This window comes from Rhinolophus hipposideros, assembly GCF_964194185.1.
Source record: "Rhinolophus hipposideros genome assembly, chromosome: 16".
NCBI lineage: Eukaryota > Metazoa > Chordata > Mammalia > Chiroptera > Rhinolophidae > Rhinolophus > Rhinolophus hipposideros.
The window spans coordinates 61,215,752-61,235,403 of NC_138062.1; the positions used below are offsets into that span (position 1 = coordinate 61,215,752).

A 19,652-nucleotide genomic window follows, 5' to 3' on the forward strand; every position below is an offset into this window, starting at 1 on the left:
GAGGAGTGGACAGCAGGTTGTGGATAGTGTGGCTCCTGCTTCCTGGCCAGCCGCCAGTGAGACTAGTGGTGTGACTCCCCTACCTATGGCTCCGTGGGTGTTCCTTTTTGGCCTCAACACATCCTGCGTTCTTATGTGGGGAGCGGGACCAGAGACCCTGCCTGACACCCCGCACGACACCTGGGGAAGAGCCTGCTGGGTCCAGGGCTCCTCACCAAGTGCCTCAGTGCCCTCCACTCCCATAAAGCCGTCTCCCTGCGATGGTGGGGCCCACGGGCTGGCAGGCATGCAGCCAGGTGGACAAACGCTTCTGGGTTCCGGCTGGGGGGTGGAGCACACACTGAGTAGGCCTCAGGCACAGACTTTATTACTGCTGGGGGGATGGAGGCTTTGCGGGTAAGTATAGGGAGGGGTGCCCGCTTTCTGGGGCCCTTGGCCCGCCCCTGAAGGGGGCTGGAGCATCATTTTGGTCCGAAGCTGGGTGTGGCGAGGGCTCCCCACACCCACTGCATGCAGAGGCTCCCAGACAAATGTCCCACCAGGAGCTGTTGAGCCAGGCCTCGCATTGTCCCGAGCTGTCTGGATGGAGGAGACAGGTGAAGCATGAGTGGAGCTCAGCTCACCGGCTTGACCTTGGCGATGAAGAGGGCGGCGGCCTTCTCCAGGAACTCCTCCCGGGTCATGGGGGAGCTGGGCCGCCGGGCCACCAGGGCGCGGTCCATGGCCAGCGCCAGGCTGTCAGGCCCCAGGCGCGAGCCGGCCTCCAGGTATCGAGCAGGCGCGACAGCACCGTCGCTGGCCTGCAGGGCCCCCTCCAGGGTGTCCAGCACCGCCTGGCCCATGCGGCGGTCGGTGGTAGCCAGGGCCGGGTCCTCCAGCAGTCGGTAGAGGGCGCCCGCCCGCGCCACGAACTCCAGCAGCACGAAACAGGTGAGCATGCCTGCGCGGAAGACGGCCAGCGGCACAGCCTCGTGGTCCCGGCACTGGATCTTGCGCAGCAGAGGCGCCACCACCTCCTCAGGCGCGTCCCCGTCGCGGCAGATGCGCTTGAGCAGCTCGCTGTAGGTGCGCCCATCCAGCCCCGGCTTCTTCTTGCGCCCGCTGGCCCTCAGGCACTCGTAGGCCACGCCGACGTTGTTGTTGAAGGCTGCCCTGGGGACAGATGGGGGCATTGGGCTAGCCAGGCGGCGCCCAGCACTGCCTTCAGCCCCCGCAGTCTCCAGTCCCCATCGCTTTTCCTCCAACACAGCAGGCCTAGCCCAGCCTCCAATGCCTGTCCCCCAAGTCACCTTTCTGGCGGGGCCCTCCCGAACTCCTTCCTCCTCTATTTTCCTTGGTAACAGTTAACCACCATCACACTTACTATATGAGGCCTTATGAGTTCATGTCTTTCCCACCTAATCGTGAGCCCAGGATCCCATGTCAATATTTTTCTGTCACTGTACTGCCCCACTGCCTAAAACTGCACAGCCTACAGCACGTTCTCTGTAAACATCTGCTGAATCAGCTGATGGGCATCTGCCCCCTGGGACACACCAACTGCCCTCCTGACAATGATGCTTGCATTTATGGGCTGGTCACCCTTGGCCACACTGCGTAGCCATTTAACGTGGATTAACTAACTTCACTTGTCTTCAGTCCCATTTGCCAAGAGTTGGCAAACGCCAGCTGTGGGTCAGAACTGGCCCATGGCCTGTTTCTGTAAACCAAAGTTTACTGGCACACGGTCACATCAATCCACTGACGCACTGCTTGTGGCAAGTTTTCTTGCTGCAACAGCAGAGTCCAAAGCTGACAGTACAAGCTGTGATCAACAAATATGGTGAATGTTTAAATAAAACATTTTTTATTACAGTAAAAGACATTGCCATTAATCACCTTCAAAAGACTCCCCCTGGCTTTGGATACACTTATCCCATTGTTCTTGCCACTTTCTGAAGTGGTTCTGGAAGTCCTCTTTCGTGAGTGTCTTTAGTTGTGCTGTCATGGCTGCCTCGATGTCCTGAATCAATTCAAAACGTGTACTTTTCATGGTCATTTTGTTGCACGGTGCCAGATCCACTGAATAAGGTGGATGAGGACACACTGTAATGTTTTTATTTGACAGAAATTGCCATATGCTAGAAGGAATGTGTGACAGAGAGCCTTTCTGTGGTGATCAAAATATACGGTGAATGCTGCTGCCCAGTGCCATCCAACAGAAAGGCAGGGTCTTCAATACGGGATGCGGTGCATTGAAGCTTAGTTTCAACTTGTTTGCTGCAGTCAGTTGGGTGTGAGCCATGGTTGAGAAAAGGTATTTTAAAGTGTGCCATAAGTCTTCCTCCATCATGACAACGCTCCGTGTTGCACATTGCTTCTGGTGTACAGCAATTTCTGTCCAATAAAAACATCATGGTGTGTCTTCATCCACCTTATTCGCCTGATCTGGCACCGTGCGACTTCTGGTTTTTAACCCAAAGTCAAAAGGATTCAGGACATCAAAGCAGCCACGACAGCGCAACCAAAGATGTAAAAGAGAACTTTCAGAACTGCTTCAGAAATGAGAATGATCCCAAGAATGATGGGATAAGTGTGTTCGAAGTGAGGGGGAGTACTGTGAGGGGGGTTAATGGCAATGCATCTATTTCTGTGACACATTTTATTTAAACATTCACCATATTGTTTGATCACACCCTGTACTTGCTACCTGGCCTTTACAGAAGTCTGTCAGCCCTGCTGTGGGCTGTGAGATGGGCAGCTCCTTGCTGAGGTCCAGCCCTGTGCCTGGGCAGGACTGTGAGCTTCACGAGCAGAGTTGGGGAGCTCAGCAGTTAAACGTGCTGGCTGGAGGGTGAGCCTGGGTGGCTAGCTGACCCCGTCTCACTCCCATCATCAGATCAACAGGCCCAGTGCTCAAGTGGCTGGTGGCCCGTTACTAGTTCCACAGTGACACATGGGTAGTGAGGCTTAGGGCGGGCTGATGATCAGGCCAGGGAATCCCAGGGAGGAAGAGGCTGACCTCAGACCTCACACTCGTCCTTTCTGGGACATCAGCTCCATGGTTAGGGAAGATTGACACTGAAGCTCCACTCTTATCTTGTGTGTGACCTGGACCTGTCACCTTACCTTTCTATGGGTGAGCATGCAGTGGGAGCCCAGCAAACCCAGGCCAGTATGAAGCAGGAGCCCAGTGAATGCCAGCCAGTACAGAGAGGGAGCCCAGTGAACGCAGGCCAGCATGTAACAGGAGCCCAATAAACACTGGCCACTCAGGTCACGACTGCTGCCCAGCATGTGGTTTTTGTGTATGGGTGTGCTGACCTGGTTAGCTGTGTGGGCAAAAGCCGTCACAGAGGAAACCAAGGCCCCGAGGCAAGAGGGCTGTAGCCTGGGGTCTCTGTCCTAGCTGGGACTCATTCCCCGCCTATCTGGCTGTACACTCATCTCTTCCTGCTCATTGGGCCCTTGGGTGGGCTGGGACCTCTGGGTGTGAGGGTCGTGGGAGTGTCGAGGGTGCAGCCTCCACTTGGCCAGCACTGGCTGCTATGATTAGGGCATAATGCATAACCCTCGGTGGGAGATTGTATTCCTAACTCCTTTCACCAGGAGGGAACTGGGAGACCCGCTGTGAATAACTGATTGTTGTTGAGTGTCCTGTCGGCTACCCGTTGCTACAGCACAAGTTACCCCAAATCCTGTGGCCTAAAACAACACTCACTATGTTGGGTTTTCTGTGTGCCCGTGGTCTCTCCTGAGGTTGAGGTCAGGCTGTTGGCCAGAGGAGGTGTGCCACGTGATGGCTGGGACATGAGGCCTCAGCTTCCCACCCTGGGGTGTCCCCGCCCAGTGGCCTGAGCACCTCCACACACGGCAGCTGTTCCAAGGGCATGGGACTGAGGCAGGAGCCCAAGTCTCTCTCTGGTCTGTGATGCCTGGTGGAAGTGGGACGCAAGTGCACACAGATACCAGGAGGTGAGGGTCTCCGGGGTGCTCCGGAAAGATGGCCTCCACTGTGCTGTCCACCTCTCTCCTCCCTGTGGCTGAGACCTGTGACTTGCTTCAGCCACTGAAACATGAGCGTGAACAACCCACAGTCAGCGTTCAATGGCGTTCTCAGCCAACCAGCACCCCCCACCCCCAGTCCATGCCTGGGCCCCGTGGTGTGAGAGGCAAAGCTGAGTTGTGTTACGCCCACTGAGATTTCAGGTGTCTGTTCCTGCAGTGGGACTCAGCTCACCCTGACCAGTGCGACCAGCTCTGGGCCCAAAGCCTCTCACGCAGGAACCTGGTGGACACACCAGGGGCATTCATTGGCCACCCTCACAAGTGTTCACTGAGCACAAGTAGCCTCACCCCGTGCTCATGTCCCCATCCCTGTACCTCAGCAACTGCATGAGGACCGGAGGGCTGATTTTGTGCCAAGGGCTTAAAGCTGTACCCCATGCGAGCTTGTCATTGCACGGCCAGGGCTGCGGTTTGGCTGGGCTGTCCATAGGCTGGCTACCCCATCCCTGGCCTCATGGGGCAGGAACACAGCAAAGGGGTAATTACAGCCCAGTGAGATCACAGTCATGTCGGCGAATTGGGCAAAAAACCCAGAGGAAGACAAGACCACCTGCCTCATACCTGCCCCTCCCGGGGAGCTCCCCAAGTGGTTCCTGGCCACGAGGTGCACCCATGCCATCTGCTGAATGGTGGTGGGGCAGGCAGCCCACTCTGGACGTGGTGGCTAAACAGGGAGGGGAAGGGACTCTGGGCCTCAGCAGCCCTGTCTGTGAGGTGGGACTGGGTACTTACTGAAGGCTCCCTCCTATCAGCTCCTACACAGAGTAGTTTGTGAAGCATGTGAGCATTTGTTAAAACACAAAAAGAATGTTTATGGGATGTCTCCAGAAAGAGACAGTTTTCACTTTAGACCAGCGGTTCTCACTGGGGGTGATTCTGGGCAATACCTGGAGATAGGAGACACTGGGCAATACCTGGGGGCATCTGTAGTTGTCACACTTGGGGTGCTCCTGGCATCAAGGGGATTGGGGCCGGGGAGGCTGCTCATACTCCCCCCCCCATCCCACCCCGTGCCCAGGATGGTCCTCCAAAGGTGATCTGAGCAGAGGAGAACTGGCCTAAAGCCACTGGTGCCTTTTGCGTGTCTTCCAGGGTGAAAGGAACCTGCCGGGAGTCACAGGAACCTGCAGGGGACAGCACTGTGGCTTAGGAGGAGGCCTTGGGGCCACACTGCCTAGGTCTGACTCTGGCTCTGCCCTTCATGGCCACGCAGCCCTCGGCAAGTTCCCAGACAATTCCTGGGGCTGTGAGGCTGGCAGGGGGGCTGATGGGACAAGTCTGCCGCTGTTATCCGTGCTGGAGGCCAGCATTTCTGATATCTTGAGACACTGGCACAAGGGGTTTTGGTTGACTTCTTCCCAGATCTCTCATGGTGATGACACTCTCAAGAATAGCCCCAGGACAGCCCGGCCCACCCCTCAGCGTTGGGGCAAAGCTGCCGGGCCTCGGAGCACCTGTCTCCCACACCTGGCCAGGCTTTTTCTGCTCCTGACCCACTGGGCATGGGTAAGGGGCTCCTGACTGTGGCTCCGTTCCTGGGGTGACCAGGTAGTCTAGGCGCCGCCAGGACCTGCTGTCCCCCTGCTCACTGCTCTCCCTCTGTACTCCTGCTGCTCCCAACTGCCTCCAGCAATGGCCCCAACGTCCCTGCAGTGCAGTGACTAGTGTCCCTACAAAATGCATGTCCATCTGGAACCCATGAGTCTGACCTTATTTGGAAATAAGGCTGTTTGAGAAGTAATTAGTTCAGGACCTGGAAATACGATGAAGTGACTCTAAGTGCAATGACAGTATCCTTAGAAAAGAGAGGACAGAGACACAGGCGACAGCGGTGTGACACCAGAGCCTAGAGTATGCTTCCACAAGTCCAGGGACACCAAGGACTGCCAGCTAGACCAGGAGTTGGGACAGGCAGGGAGGACCCTCCCCTAGAACCCATGGAGGGAGCACAGCCCTGTGACACCTAAATTTCAGACTTGTGGCTTCCAAAACATTTCTGTTGTTTTAAACCACTAAGTTTCTGGTTGTTACAGCAGCCACAGGAAACCAAGTTTCCTGTTGACCCTAAATCCAACAGTTACTCAACCCTCACCTCTTAGGCCACTGCTGCCAGCCCACAAAGTACCTTTGTGTGAATTAGGAAAAAACTCTGCAAAAAGCCTTCATATAAACATCCTCATCTGTGACGTCTATGGTGTGAGTGGCTTGTGCAGTGCTTGACCTGAACAGCTGTACGTGTGGCTCTGCCACTGACTACTTTTCCTCGCTGGGAGATGTCCTGAGATGCCACCCTCTTCTGGTTCCCTCCTTCACATCAGTTTTGTGGGTTCTTCCATGCTGGGGCTCCTCAGAATTGGGTCCTGGGCTCTTCTCAGCTCTTAAGAGGCCTTCACAACCCCTCCTAGTTGATAACCTCCTACCCAGTTGCATATCTCAGTTGAAGACCCTCCTGTCCACTTTCATGCTGGTTGTCCCAGCCCCCTGACTTAAAAATCCCCAAGCAACTCTGGGAAATTTCCCCAAACCAGTGACCTCCCATCTCAGTGGATGGCCCCATGGACACCTGGCACTGTCCTGCACACACCTCTTCCACCCTGGCCCCAGAAAACCCATCAGCTCAACTTCAGAGAATGTCCCAAGCCCATGTGTCCCACCAACCTGCTTCTCTTCCCAGGTGCCCATCTCGGGGACAGCCCCGGGCCGCAGACACCCCACACTCCCTTTGCCCTGTGTTGGAGATGTGGATGCCCTGCTCAGGTGCCCGTCCTCCACACCCTCTCTCATGGCCACGCTCCCGCTCCAGCATCTCCGCTTTCCTTCTTGTGGCCTACACCTGACTCTCTTGGGAAGTCTGCCCAAAAGCTCCTGTAAATACCCTAGGAGTCAGGCTGAAACACTCCCTTGCTTGGCTTCCTCCCCCTTCCTGGGGTTCTCTGTGAGCTCCCCCTTATCAAATTACCCCTCACATGCATACTTGCTTCAGGCACTATTTCTGGGGGCACCCCTCATGCAGCCAAAACCCAGCCCACCCACATCTACTTAGTGACTTCGTCAGGTTGATGCTGCTTCTCCCCAATCCACCGGACGCAGACCATGCATCCAACACATTTCTCAACTGCCTTCCAAGGGTTCAGAACCCTGGTAAAGGGGGGGACGTGTGGGGAGTAGGCAGGTGACATTCCCTGCACCTCACCACGCTTCAGTCACGGGAAGACTGTGGACGCTGTGCTGCACCTGTACAACCCGCAGGCGGGTGCACCTTTGGTCTCCTGCCTGCAACACCTTTCCCTGTGTGTCATGCACAGCTCTTCCCGGACACCCCTTCTGCATGCCAAGAGCCTCCCTCTAAGACAGGGGTCTTGGGTGACTGGGTTGCTCTCTGTCTCCACGGCCCAGCCCTGTAAATACTCATTTTCTGGCTGAATGGACGGGGATGCTACGACGCTCCAAACGAGGCATCCAGGAAGGACCTGTATCAGAGGACTGGCGCTCCAGGGTGAAGTCATTTCTGGGCTCCATGATTTTAAAAGTTGGGTGGACTGCAAGGGAAAATTCAGTCCTGTAAAAAGGCGCCGTAAAAGACGGAGCCAACATGAACTATCCACGCCAGCGCACAGCACGCTGGCCACGTCCAGGCTACGCTGAGAACCCCCAGCCCATTGCGATCCGGGTCCATCCAGCGCCAGGGAGGCACTGCGAACTACAATTCCCAGCATGCCCCGCTCTCCAGTGCCGGCGCCAGGGGCGAAGAGCCCCGTAGAGCACGCTGGGAGTTGAAGTCTGGCCGTGGCCCCTACCCGCCCAGGCCCTGCCCAGCCCCGCACCTCTGGGAGTGGTGAGCCAGGCGAAGGTGCCACAGCGCGCGGCTCAGGCGCTGTTGCTGCAGTAGGAGTTGGCCTGGGGGCTCCCCGGCGCCGCCGTTTGCAGGGGAGCGCAGGCCCATGTTCTCGAAGTAGTGCGCCAAGAAGGAGATCGGCTCCTCGGGCCGCGCCTCCAGCACCTTCAGCAAGGCCGCACGCAGCATGTCCGTCACGCCGATCTGCCGCAGGAAGTCCTCCTCGCTCTCGGTCGATGCTACCGCCCTGGACACCGACGGCCGGGTGCTGTCAGTGAAACTGGCCGCGGGGGCCACCACCAGCCGCCGCTTCTCCACTGCCGCCATCTTCACTGAGGGCGACGGGACCGGAAGCGCCGCCATATTCCACAGTGCCTTGGCGCTTCTGGGCAGCCATCTTGGTTAAGGGCAGAGAACTCTGGATCACGCTGGGGGACTTTGGGAAGTAATTAGTGCCGGCCACTCTTTTCTCTAGGTTTTAATTGGTACTCTGCTTCTGCTTTCCTCTACCTGTCCTCGGTTTTCTTGGCTTACGTCCGGAACCGAACTTTGCCAGACTCCAAGATGGCTCCCAAGGAAAGGATTGGTTTCTTGCATGAAGCCGGATTGCTGCCATCTTCTCAGTGGGCAAGTCCTTCCTCAGCATGGTCCCCTAACAACCAGTTTCCTCGGTTACCAGAGAAGCCGGGGCGCGCGTCAGGTGGATCCACCTGGATTCAAGAACTGAGCACCGCCACCAAACTCTCTTTTTCTGATTTTCGTCTTTGAGCTCAGCCTGGCCCTCAACGTAACCCAATCTTGGTCTGAGTGTATAGCTCTCTTTGTGGGGACACTCCCCGGCTCCAGCCACCCAATAGGCTGCGTCAGGGGTCTTCTCTGGGCGCCCACCGTCCCTAGTTCCCTGTGTACGTTCTAGGAATGAGTGGACTACCCACAGTCTGCAGTTCACGGTCCCAGGCTGTTACCTTTCATCACCACCGGGGAGGTCTTTCTCACACCGCATCTTCTAGCGCGCTCAACTCGCCCAGAGCTACTCAGTGCCCGCAGGCTCAAGTCCCTGGCATCTGCTGATCTCATTTCCAGTCCTTGTCTCGTCTCTCCCTTTTCCTTACCTCCCTTAATAGGCAACTGCTCTTCTGTGTCCGTCCACACTGTCCTACCAAATACGTCCTCCACTTCTTTTGAGGACACCCGTTTGCTTATTCTTTTTTTTTTTTTTTTTTAATTGGGGAAGGGGAACAGGACTTTATTGGGGAACAGTGTGTACTTCCAGGACTTTTTTCCAAGTCAAGTTGTTGCCCTTTCAGTCTTAGTTGTGGAGGGCACACCAACTGCAGCTCAGCTCCAGGTCAAGTTGCTGTTGCTAGTTGCAGGGGGCACAGCCCACCATCCCTTGGGGGACTCGAGGAGTTGAATTGGCAACCTGTGGTTGAGAGCCTACTGGCCCATGTGGGAATCGAACCGGCAGCCTTCGAAGTTAGGAGCACGGAGCTCCAATGGCCTGAGCCAGTGGGCCGGCCCCGCTTGCTTATTCTTGAAGCTGTGGCATCCCTGCACCCAGGGAAAGGCACAGCATTTGGCTTCTTCCGCCCCAGGCAGAGTGCACACTCCTCCCCCCCCCCACCTCCTGGCCCAGTGGGTCTGGGGTAAATGTCCATTCTAGCTCTCTGGGAGTTGCCCAGGGCAGAGGGTCTCAGGGTCCCGGTTACCACTACAGCAAGCACTGAGATCAGAGCAGATGGCTCTTTATTCTCCAGTTGGGGGTGGCTCCCCCCAGCCAGCTCAGTAGCCTGGATATGCTGACCATCAGGATGATGAAGGGCCCGCGGTCAGGCTTCATGCTGTCCAGAACCCTGCAAATGTCCTCCAGGCACAACTGATTGGAAGGAAAGGCAGGCCACTTCAAGAGGGGCCACTGCCCAGCCCCCTCAATTTGGTCCAGGTAGGGCAGAGGACCCAAGGAGCTGGCGGGCCCAGCAGCATTTCCACAGGCGGTAGGTGAGAAACACCAGGAAGAGCAGCCCCAGCACCAAGCTGCCTGTCCACAGCGCTTCGGATGTGAGGGGGAGGCCTGGAGAGAGAAGCATCAGGAGCCTGAACATCTCTTTGCAGGTTGTGAGGAGAAGCTCAGCAGATCCTACTAGGGGCGTCCAAATTTACTGAGTTCCCCAAAATTTTACACAGGACTTAACAACTTAGAATGTCTTTTGAAATGTACAAAACCTTTGGAGTATCCAAAGGACTTTGGAGTGAGTCTTTTGAAAAGTACGTAGGACATTATCATTACAAGTGGGCTGTCCAGTATGGTGGCCACTCGACATGTGCTTGAAATGTGGCTCCTCATCTGGGTGGAGAGATCAACACACATTGCAAGAACGTAAAATGTCTCGTTCATACCTTTTTACAGATTGCATGTTGAAATGATGATATTTGAGATATATTGCATTCAATGAAATATCTAACTTATTTTTACTTTTTTCTACTATACAATTTGAAATGATCTAAATGGTTATATTCTACTTTTCATTCCACAGGCTGTTGTAGTCTATAAAGGTCAGAGTTTACGAACTGCTGTGAAATCTACATGGTCCCTGAAATTTACAGTCATCGCCATGCCAGGGAACTAATCTTATAGTGTTGGGGAAGCCCCCTGGACGGTTGGGGAAACAGAGGCTGGGCAGGGCACCTCCTTGTCTAAGGTCTTGACTCAAGGCTTCCTTCCCTCTCAGGCTTCCCCAGCACCCTCCCCAGCCTCCCAAACTCACAGATTTCCGGCACCACGTACAGACTGGCCATCTGGCCCCCTGGGTCCAGGCGACACTGGAACCAGCCCTCAGGGTTGCATGCAGCCCACAGCACACTCAGCCAAGCCTGGGCCCCGGCCTCCCTCCTCTCATAGGCCGCTAGATCACCAGGAGCCTGCGTCCAGTGCACAGCTACACCAGGGCCACAAGCCGCTTCACACAGCAGCTCCAGCCCCCCTGGCACTGGCGACTGGTGGATCTCAGGGAGGCAGGGTCCGGTGGAGCTGTTCCCAGGCTTGCCAAGACTCAGTGGGCTGTGGGTGGAACCTTGATCCAGGGTAGCCTCCAGGGAGGTCATGACAGGGGGCTCCCGGGAGGTCAGGTTGTGCAGAACTGGAAAAGAGGGCATCCGTTTTTCTCCCTGCTGCCCCAGGCCCCTGCTACTGCCTGTCTCTCCGTCGGGACCACAGTGCTCACAGGGTTGGACCAGAACTGCTCCGAGCCGCACCCTAGGCCATTTGGGCAAATTGCAGTGTGTCCCAGTAGGTAGGAGTGGGGTCGGGGTCCATTGCAGCCCCCCCAACCCTGATGGGGCTTCTGAATCGCCATGTCTCACTTTCCTGTAAATGGAGTGACAGCCCTCTCCCAAGGTTCACGTGCTCCCAGAATATAGGGTCAGTGAGCACAGTGGGTTTTATTATTATGGAACTGGGAGATGGAGAGAGGGGAGGGCGCGTCCGACACAAACCAAGCACCTACTGTGTGCCAAGCCCCATAGCAAATGTTTTCAGTCATTCATCACCCAGCAAGTATTTATTGTGCAGCTGCTATGTGCTGGGCACCATGGGAACAGTTAGTCATTCATTCAGCATGTACCTATTGAACACCCACTATGCTCCCGGCGCTGTTTTAGCCACTGGGCACACAGCCATGAATGGCAGACACACTCCTATCTCGGTGAAGCCAAAAGCAGGGGAGACAGATAATGGAAAAAAAAAAAGGTAACATATAGGATGTTAGATGTTGATAAAAGGTGTCAATAAACATTCAATAGGGAAAGAGAAGGGCTCGTGTGTGTATACACAAGTGTGAGGGGGAGATGGAGGTTAGGGGGAGCCTCACTGGAAAGGTGACCTGAGGCAGGTGAGTGGGGGAGCCATGGAAATACAGATCTGGGGAAAGTATTCCCAATAGTGAGCACAGCTCGTGCTAAGGCCCCCAGGGCGGGTCTGTGCCTGTGTGGCTGGAGCAGAATGAGCAAGTGGGAGAGACGGAGGAGGTGAGGGCAGGGCAGGGCAGGTCAGGCAGGGCCTTGTGAATGGCGGGGAGGACTTGGGCTTTTACCCCGAGGGAGGTGGGGGCCCGGAAGGGTGGTGGGCAGAGCAGGAACAGGACTTGACTCTGGTGCTCACAGGCGCCCTCCAGTGGCTGCTGTGGGGAGGACAGACTGGGGCGAGGGTGGGGGGGGGGGACCAGGGCGGAGGGCAGAGCAGGGATGGGAGCTCATGGGGCCTGGCAACAAAGTAAGTGCTTAGTAAATCTGTTGAATGAATGAATAAATGAGTGAGAAGCATCACGCTGGCTTCCACCAGGGGCCAGACTAAAGATGGTACTGTGACTGTCCAGACCCAGCAGGTGAGGGGCAGAACCAGGATTCCAGAAGGGCCGCTGGACTCCTCTTATCAAGGCTCATAGGACCTGAGTGGCGTGACTTCGCTCACTTCCTGGGGGACACTAAGAAGCAGGCCAACCAGGACCCCACAGACTCACCAGGAATGGGCTGGCGATGGCTCAGCTGCAAGCCCGGCAGCCTCATGGTTGCCTGGCAGTGGAGGGCAGATGGGGCAGGTGTCCCCAGTGGGGGCAGCAGCCAGCGCTCTGTCACTCTAAACAGCATGTCCTCGCCCTCCTGGGGCTCCTCCTCCTCCTCCCGGCCCAGGGCCTGCACCCCCTCCAGTTCCCGGTCCCCCAGGAGCAGGGACAAAGAGAGGGCATCAGGGTCGGCAGGTGTGACGTTGTGGGCTGTACAGGCCACCTCCTGGTCCAACCCTGCCACCAGGGCCACTGGGGAGACAGTCAGCTGGTCTGGGAAGGCTGTGTGAGGAGGGTTAGAGGGGAGTGGGCTGAGCCCAGAGGGTCAGGACTGGGCCCTGAGGAGGAGGGACGGGAGGGTGGGAGGGGCAGGGGGAAGTGGGGACCGCTGGTGCACAGGGACAGGGAGACCCAGGAGCCACACCCTGTGTGGCTAGAATATAGAATATAAGGTGCTGGAGAGGAGTCCTGAGCAGAAAGGGCAGGGGCTCGGTCATGGGAGGATTGGGGATGAGGGAGTGAAGGCTGGGAGGCCGGCAGGGGTGACACCAGTAGGTCGGAACGAATTACAAAGCAACTCAGAAGCTTCGACGCAGGCTTTGAGTGGGGTTGAGATGGGCAATCCAGGAAGGCTCTCAGAAAGAGGTGGCATAGGGACAGAGACAAAGCAGGGCTGCTGGGTAGGTCCTGAATGTGCAAAGGCAGCGAGGGGAGGAGGGACGGGGTCTCACCAAACACCAGGAGCTTCACGGTCTGCTGGAAAGTGAGGTTCCCGCAGGAGCCCACGCACACGCGGGTCCCCGCCGTGGACAGCGAGGCGTTGCGCACCGAAAGGACGCTGCTGCCAGAACCCGACTGCACGGCGCCTAGGCTGGTGTCCAGGCCCCGCCACTGCACCGAGGCGGCCCTGGGGCCCTCGCAGTCCAGGCGGCAGGTGAGCTGCATAGACCCGCCCACTGCGACCACCACCACGCGCTCGCGGGGCTCCACCTCCAGGGGCCCACCTGCGGGCAGACAGTGCTCTCAGTCCCGCCCCGCCCCCCACCCCAGCCCCCAAAGGCCACCCTCTACATCCCATCACCTCCCTTGAAGCTCCCCACCTGGCTCGCCGAGTTCATCCTTGTCTGCCCTCTTCCGAGCCCCCTACCCTCGCGGAGCCCCCGCCTGCTCACCGCGGCCTTGCTGGAGGAGCCCCAGGAAGAGGGGAAGCACTAGGAAGAGGCCCCTCTCCATGCCGGATTCCCTGCTCTGTTCCCTGACCTCGAAGGAGGCGGCTTAAATAGTGGTGCCCCTGGTACTTCCTGCCGCCTCACGACCCTGTTTCCCCGTCCCCCCACGCCCCTCCCGCTCCAGCTGCTCCCCCGGGGTTTCCCGAGGGGGTTTCCCCGCCCTGACCCCCGACCCTGGAGGCGACAGAGAGGCAGGGACTGGGGACCAGAGATGGAGGGCCGGAGCCGAGACCGCGGGAAGGTATGGGCCAATTCCAGCTCTCACTTTCACAGACGGAAAGATCGGAAGATGGGGCCCGAGAGGGGTGACCGTCGAGGTCCCGTGAATGGAAGTCGGAACAAAGCCCACGGTGGGCGCCGCCCGCGCGCGCTCGGTGGGCCGGAGGTCGGCCTTCACTTCCCCACGCGGCCGCGCGGGGGCGGTGGAGAGCAACCGCTTTCCAGCTCCGGGGACTCCTCAGCCTAGTCCCGAGTTCCCGGTCTGCCCCCCCACCCCCCGGCCGATTTTAGAAGCAGTCCTCTGAGCGCACCGACACCCCCCAAGACTGCCTGTGGCACAAAGGAAAAAACCCAACTCCTCGCTGGCGGGAGCCCTGGGGATCGGACAGCCTCAGGGCCTTCGCACGGCTTGGGCCTTCACCGTACTCAGTCTCTGCCCAAACGCTGCCTCCTCAGAATCCTCCCCAACCACATCCCACCGCCTCCTCCTCTATTTTACTTTCTCCCGGTGCACTCTCCTTGCAGCCTTATGGGATCGTGTAGCTGAAGGAACAACGCCCCTGGTACTGGGGCGATCTTGTCTGCTGTGACCCCCTGGACCCCATCGCAGCAGGCACAGGAGGAAAAGAAGGGAGGCGTCCTGGTCTGCCCCCGGTCAACCTCAGGCTGTGGTCCTTGCCTTGAGCAGCCAGGCAGTGGGGTTTCTAACATCCCTGATAAGACCCAAGAGGACAGGGGCTGGGAGCAGAGGGGGGGAAACTGAGGCTCGAAGGGGTGGGAGCAGAAGAGGGTAAGTGAGACCTAGCAAGGCCAGCGTCCAGGAGTGTGAATTTAGTCTGTCTTCCTTGGCCCCACCCACCCCTCCACCGTGCCGGGAAAGGCCACACAGGAAGGTGGACTCCATGTTTCAGCCTCCCCAGGCCGGAGGTGTGGGCCCTCCTTGGGAAGCTGGGCCCTTAACCCGGGCGGGGGGCAGCGGGCCCGCTGAATAGGCCTCTTCCCAGCCCCTGACCCTGCTTCCTGCTGCCCCCGCAGCTGAGGCCCGTTGGAAGGCGTGACCCAGCTCTCTGGGCCCTGCCTCCCCGCCATGCCGCCCATTCCATGCTCCAAGATCTGAGCTCTACCTATGTGTGACCGGTGAGCTTTCACATCGACACAACACCGGAAGAAGCAGCCCATGATTTGAGGTGGGGGGTGGGGGGTCAGTGACAACCTCTCTGAGTGCAGGTGGGCTGAATATATGAACAAAGCTCTGGGCAGAGGTGGAGCTTGGGGTGAGGGGGGAAAGAAGGGCTGGAGAGAAACAGAGAGGGAGAGAGAGAGAGGGAGAGGGAGAGGAAGACAGAGGGAAGGGGGAGAAGAGAGGGAGGGGCAGGGGGTCCCTTGGGAGCCTAAGGCCAGCACTGGGGGCAAGCCACGGGCCAGAGCTGATTTCCCACCTGCACCTGGGACATGTGGCCTCTTCCCTGGGAGACTGAGCCCATGGGAGCCCCCAGGTAGGCAGCTGAGGTCCATGCTCTACCCGCGCCCCCAACGCTGGGCTTCCGGCACAGCCCGCCCTCTATCCCCCTTCCCGGCATTGTCCCCACCCAGGAGGAAGTCCTTAGCAGCCTAGGCCGGAAGACTTCTTCCCACAGAGGGTCCCAGCCCCCACTTTAAGACTCGACATCCGGCCTCCGGGTCCACCTTCCCATTGACAGCAGTGGTGCTGCTCTGCAGGGGACTTGGGCCAAGGAGGTTGTCCAGGAGAGGGAGCCCCAGGAGATGCTTGCTCCTTCCACGGACATCCTTCCCATCTGGGCTGGGCAAGCTCCCCTCATTTGTATCACCGGTCAGTTGGGGGCATCGTGGCTTTCTTCAGGATGGGCTGTCATTCAGGACCACCTCCAGGTTCCCCTACCCAGCTCTGGCGCTGGACGACCCCAGACCCTGCCCCCCAGGGTCATTCCCTGCTTCGGTGGGTCTCAGGGACAGTGGGAGGCTGTGTGTCATCGTTTAACAACCACTCAGAAGGCTCTAGAGTGGGAAGGGCAGTTCCAGTCCATCAGGCCTTTGATCCCCTGCTGACTCCTAAAATTACATGGCTGAGCTAGGCTGAGGGAGCATGGCAGGAGGGGTGACATCCAGCACACCAAGCTCGGGGGCCAGGACCCCGAATGACCAACACAGAATGCCTGTGAAGACAATGTTGCTTGATGACTGTCTGTGAAGCTGAACCCAAGTTTGGTGAAATAGGTGATGGCAGGTGGCCATCCCAGGGCTGTCAGAGCCAGGGTCTGCATGTTGCCTGGCTTGAGGTGCTGTCTGCAGGCCAGAGATTTAGGTCGTTAGGAGTGACAAAGGGAGTGGAGGCTTTGAGCAGTGAGGTCTGGGTTCAGATGACTAGATGGAAGGCCCCAAAGCTGGAGTGGGGGACTCAGGATGGCAACCCCGAGAGAGCTGGACATATGAGGGTAGGGGGCCTTGAGGGTGCCCAAGCCCCTCACCTGCCCCCAGGGCAGGGAGGCACATCTTGGTGAGAGCAAATTTGGGGGAGCTGACTCCACTATCCAGTGGTGGGGCTGGGGCCCCCAGAAGCCTCACCCCTGACCTCAGGCCCTGTGGCTCTCTCGGGCTATGCTATCCTTCAGCAGCAGCTCCCTGGGGGGCAGCTCAGGCACCCTCCGCTGAGCTTCTTGTGGGTGTTGGGCTGCAGGGCCAGTTGGCTGTGCTGAGGGATAAGAGGAGCTCCAAGAGCTCAGAGTGGGTGGAGGGAGGGGACAGGAGAATGGCTCATGGAGGAGACTGGGTGGTGACAATTCATTCAAATAGTTCAGAAGACTTTGCGGGTAGTACCAGAACTAGAACTGGGCCTGCCGTATGCAGTTTTCAAGCCTGGCTACAACCCCAGGAGGACCCAGTCCGGGATGTGACACCAGACAGGCCAGGTCACAGCCGCCAGTCACTCTCGGGTACTGACCACCTGAAATGCAATTTTTAAACTTCAATTTAAAAACAGATACTCAATTCAGTTATTGGAAAACTTCAGGGGATGGAACATCATCCTCAATGGAAGGTGAAAGTGCCCTCCACCATAGACAGTGCAGGCTGCAACTCCAGTTCATTTCAGTGCAAATGAGGACTCCGAATCCTCAGTTTGATTGGTCCAAAAGGTCACTTTTCTGATTGGTTGGAATGAAACCCCTTTGCTTGGTCAGTAAAGGTATTAATAAAGATATAGCTGCACAGTTCTGGTTGGACAAGGGAAGTCGAAGTCCTATTGGTTGAGTTTCCATCCTAGGAGCTCTCTGGTAAGTAAGGGTGACTCACCCTGCAGGAGCACAGCGCAGGAGGCTGGCAGCCCAGTCTGTGGATTTTCTCTAACAACAAACATGCAGCTTGGGTGAGAGGCCCCTGTAAACAATGGCTGCTTGACTCTGGTTATGAATCTGGGCCCAGTTTACCACAACGAATCCTTCCTGGCAGGTATTCTTCTCAAGGTCAACACTGGTTTAATAAAGTACATTTTACATTTTATAAAGCTCATTTTATTTTATGTATGCCAGCCATTTTTTTTGTCTTTCCATGTGGCTGCTGGAGATGTAAGTGAGCTGTTCAGCCAGACTTCCACTTCTGGCGGGGGGGGGGGGGGGGGGGGCGGGGGGGGGCGGAGGAGGCTCCATCTGGAGCACAGGATGGAAATACTCTTTGGTACTGTGGCAAGCTCCCCTCTCCCCCTCATCCCAGGCTGAGACCTGGGAACACCTGTTGTTTTAGGGGATTGGGACAGTGGTTCTCACTTGGGAATGATTCTGTCCCTCTGCTGGATGGCATCTTGGGACTTTTGTGGTGGTCATGACTGGGGGTGCTTCTGGCATCAAGTGGGTGGGAACCAGGGTCAACACCCCACAGTGCCCAGAGACATCAAGCCCCAATGCCGGCAGTGCTGGGAATGCCAGAGGTTGGGAAACCCTGGGTGGGACAGGACACTGGTGGAGGGCTTGGGAGAATCAGGTGTGCCTGACTGTAACAGAGGGACGGGGGTCATGGTCAGCGACCAGACCAGACCCCCTCAGGGAAGTTCTCTGCCCAAAGAGCTTCTTTCAGGCGCAGGGTCTGCACTTGCGACATGAGGCGGGCCAGGGCGCTTGGGCAGGATCGAGATGATGAGGTGGGGCCGATCTCAGAGCCCATCAAGGTGGCTCTGCAGGGAGGGTAGGGAAACGGGGGTTGCAGGGCTATGCCTGGCTGTCTGGTTAGGGGCCTGGGTGGACCAGGCTGGGTTTGAGGCTCGTGTGTAGGGAATGGAGCCAGGGTTCAGCTTCTGAGACTGGGAGTCCTAGCTGGTCCAGATGGGCCGGGGGTGCCCCGATCGTGCTGGGGGGTGGGTTCCAAACCGGTCGTGCGCTCTGGGTCAGGCTCGCGATCAGGGGCGGGGTCCCAGATCGGGCTGGTGCTCATGGTCTGCGTGCGGCTGACATTGAGGGTCCGAGATCAGGCTGGCACTTGGGTACCCACAGCACGGCCATCCTTGGGGACGATCTTCTAGGCCAGAGGACGCTGCGGTTCATCCGCTGCTTCTCGCTGGTCAAGGTGCCCCGGCCGCCACACCCAGCTCGGCTTGATCCTGTGGGGCGCCCACATCCTGCAGCCCAGCGCCGAGGGGACCTTCGGGTTCCGGCCAGGACTCTCGCTGACGTCACCAACGCCGGGCCCGGGCGGGTCACTGCGCACGCACCGACTCCGCCCACAAGTCCCGGCAGCCCCTGATCCCGCCCCGCCTTTGCCGGACTACCACTCCCAGCATGCCGCGGGCCCCGGGTGGGCGGTCTCCGGCTCCGGGCTGCGTTTTCAGCAAGGCCACGCGCACCTCAGGACCGCTCTAGCCCCGAGCCCTTGGCTCGCCTGTCGGATCGTCGCATCCCTGAGAGACCTGACTCTGCAGTTTGGGGAACGGGCGTGAGGAGATGCGCGCACCGGGTGCCTCCCTCGTATATTCGTGACAAGGCCGTCGTGCTTCTGTAAACCAACTCCCCGTCCCCTAGTTCTCTGGTTGCATTGCATTGTCTAGGACCAGGGACAGGGCAGGTCACTGGGAAGCCTCGAGAGAGCCAGAATGTTCCTGCATCTCCCAAGCCACACGGCAGCAGGCGCTCAATAAATAGGTTCTGAGTGAAAGCACAAAGGAACGAGGCCATAGTGTTTCTGCTCTGTCACCCTCCGGACTTGGATCGCGATACCAGGAGCTGCTAGGGCATCTCGAGTGGGTCTGGGATCAGGATGACAAGGGCCGTGTTGCTTGGATGGAGTCATATTGCCAAGGCTGCCAGGGTCTTACTGCCTGGCCTAGAGTCAAGGTGCTAGGGAACTGGACTGTTTGATCTAAGGGTAGGAGGATGTTTCTGGGGAATGGCTTAAGGGTGCTAGAGACCAGGGGGCGTTGAGGGCTGGTTTTGTCACGAGGGCCCTGGTGTCAGAATCTGAGCAGTTGCTAGGGATGAGAGTCTCACCAACTCAACAAATACTTGAGTGCCTACTAGGTGCCCAGCGTTGTTCCAGGTGCCAGGGTGACAGCAGAGAGCAAGGTTGGTAGACCCCTGCCCCAAGAAGCTTACATTTTAACGGGGGCAGAGAACCAGAGGCCACAAACACTAAGCATAATAAGCAGGCAGCTGTGTGCCTCTAAGTGTTGAACGGCTGGTTCTCCAGGGCAAAAAGCCCTCCTCTGTACTATGTGCAGATTCCTGTGGTGTAAATACTCCCGCAAGGACTGATTTCACAAAACTG

The 19,652-nt window shown here is 57.7% G+C and overlaps 2 protein-coding genes across 2 annotated transcripts; both read right to left on the bottom strand.

Annotated features, from left to right (window-relative positions):
* Positions 1–346: 346 nt before the first annotated feature.
* Positions 347–10,441, bottom strand: TPGS1 (tubulin polyglutamylase complex subunit 1). The gene is made up of 2 exons (XM_081077245.1): positions 7,872–10,441; positions 347–1,152 (listed from the first exon to the last, which is right to left on the bottom strand). The coding sequence occupies exons 1-2, from the start codon at positions 8,243–8,245 to the stop codon at positions 615–617; spliced, it is 912 nt and encodes a 303-aa protein (XP_080933371.1). The 5' UTR covers positions 8,246–10,441; the 3' UTR covers positions 347–614.
* Positions 9,811–14,975, bottom strand: MADCAM1 (mucosal vascular addressin cell adhesion molecule 1; the record flags this gene model as incomplete). Its single annotated transcript, XM_081077417.1, has 6 exons — positions 9,811–9,953; positions 10,648–11,019; positions 12,397–12,720; positions 13,170–13,442; positions 13,933–14,129; positions 14,746–14,975. The coding sequence occupies 6 exons, from the start codon at positions 14,973–14,975 to the stop codon at positions 9,811–9,813; spliced, it is 1,539 nt and encodes a 512-aa protein (XP_080933543.1).
* Between the last annotated feature and the right edge of the window lie 4,677 nt (positions 14,976–19,652).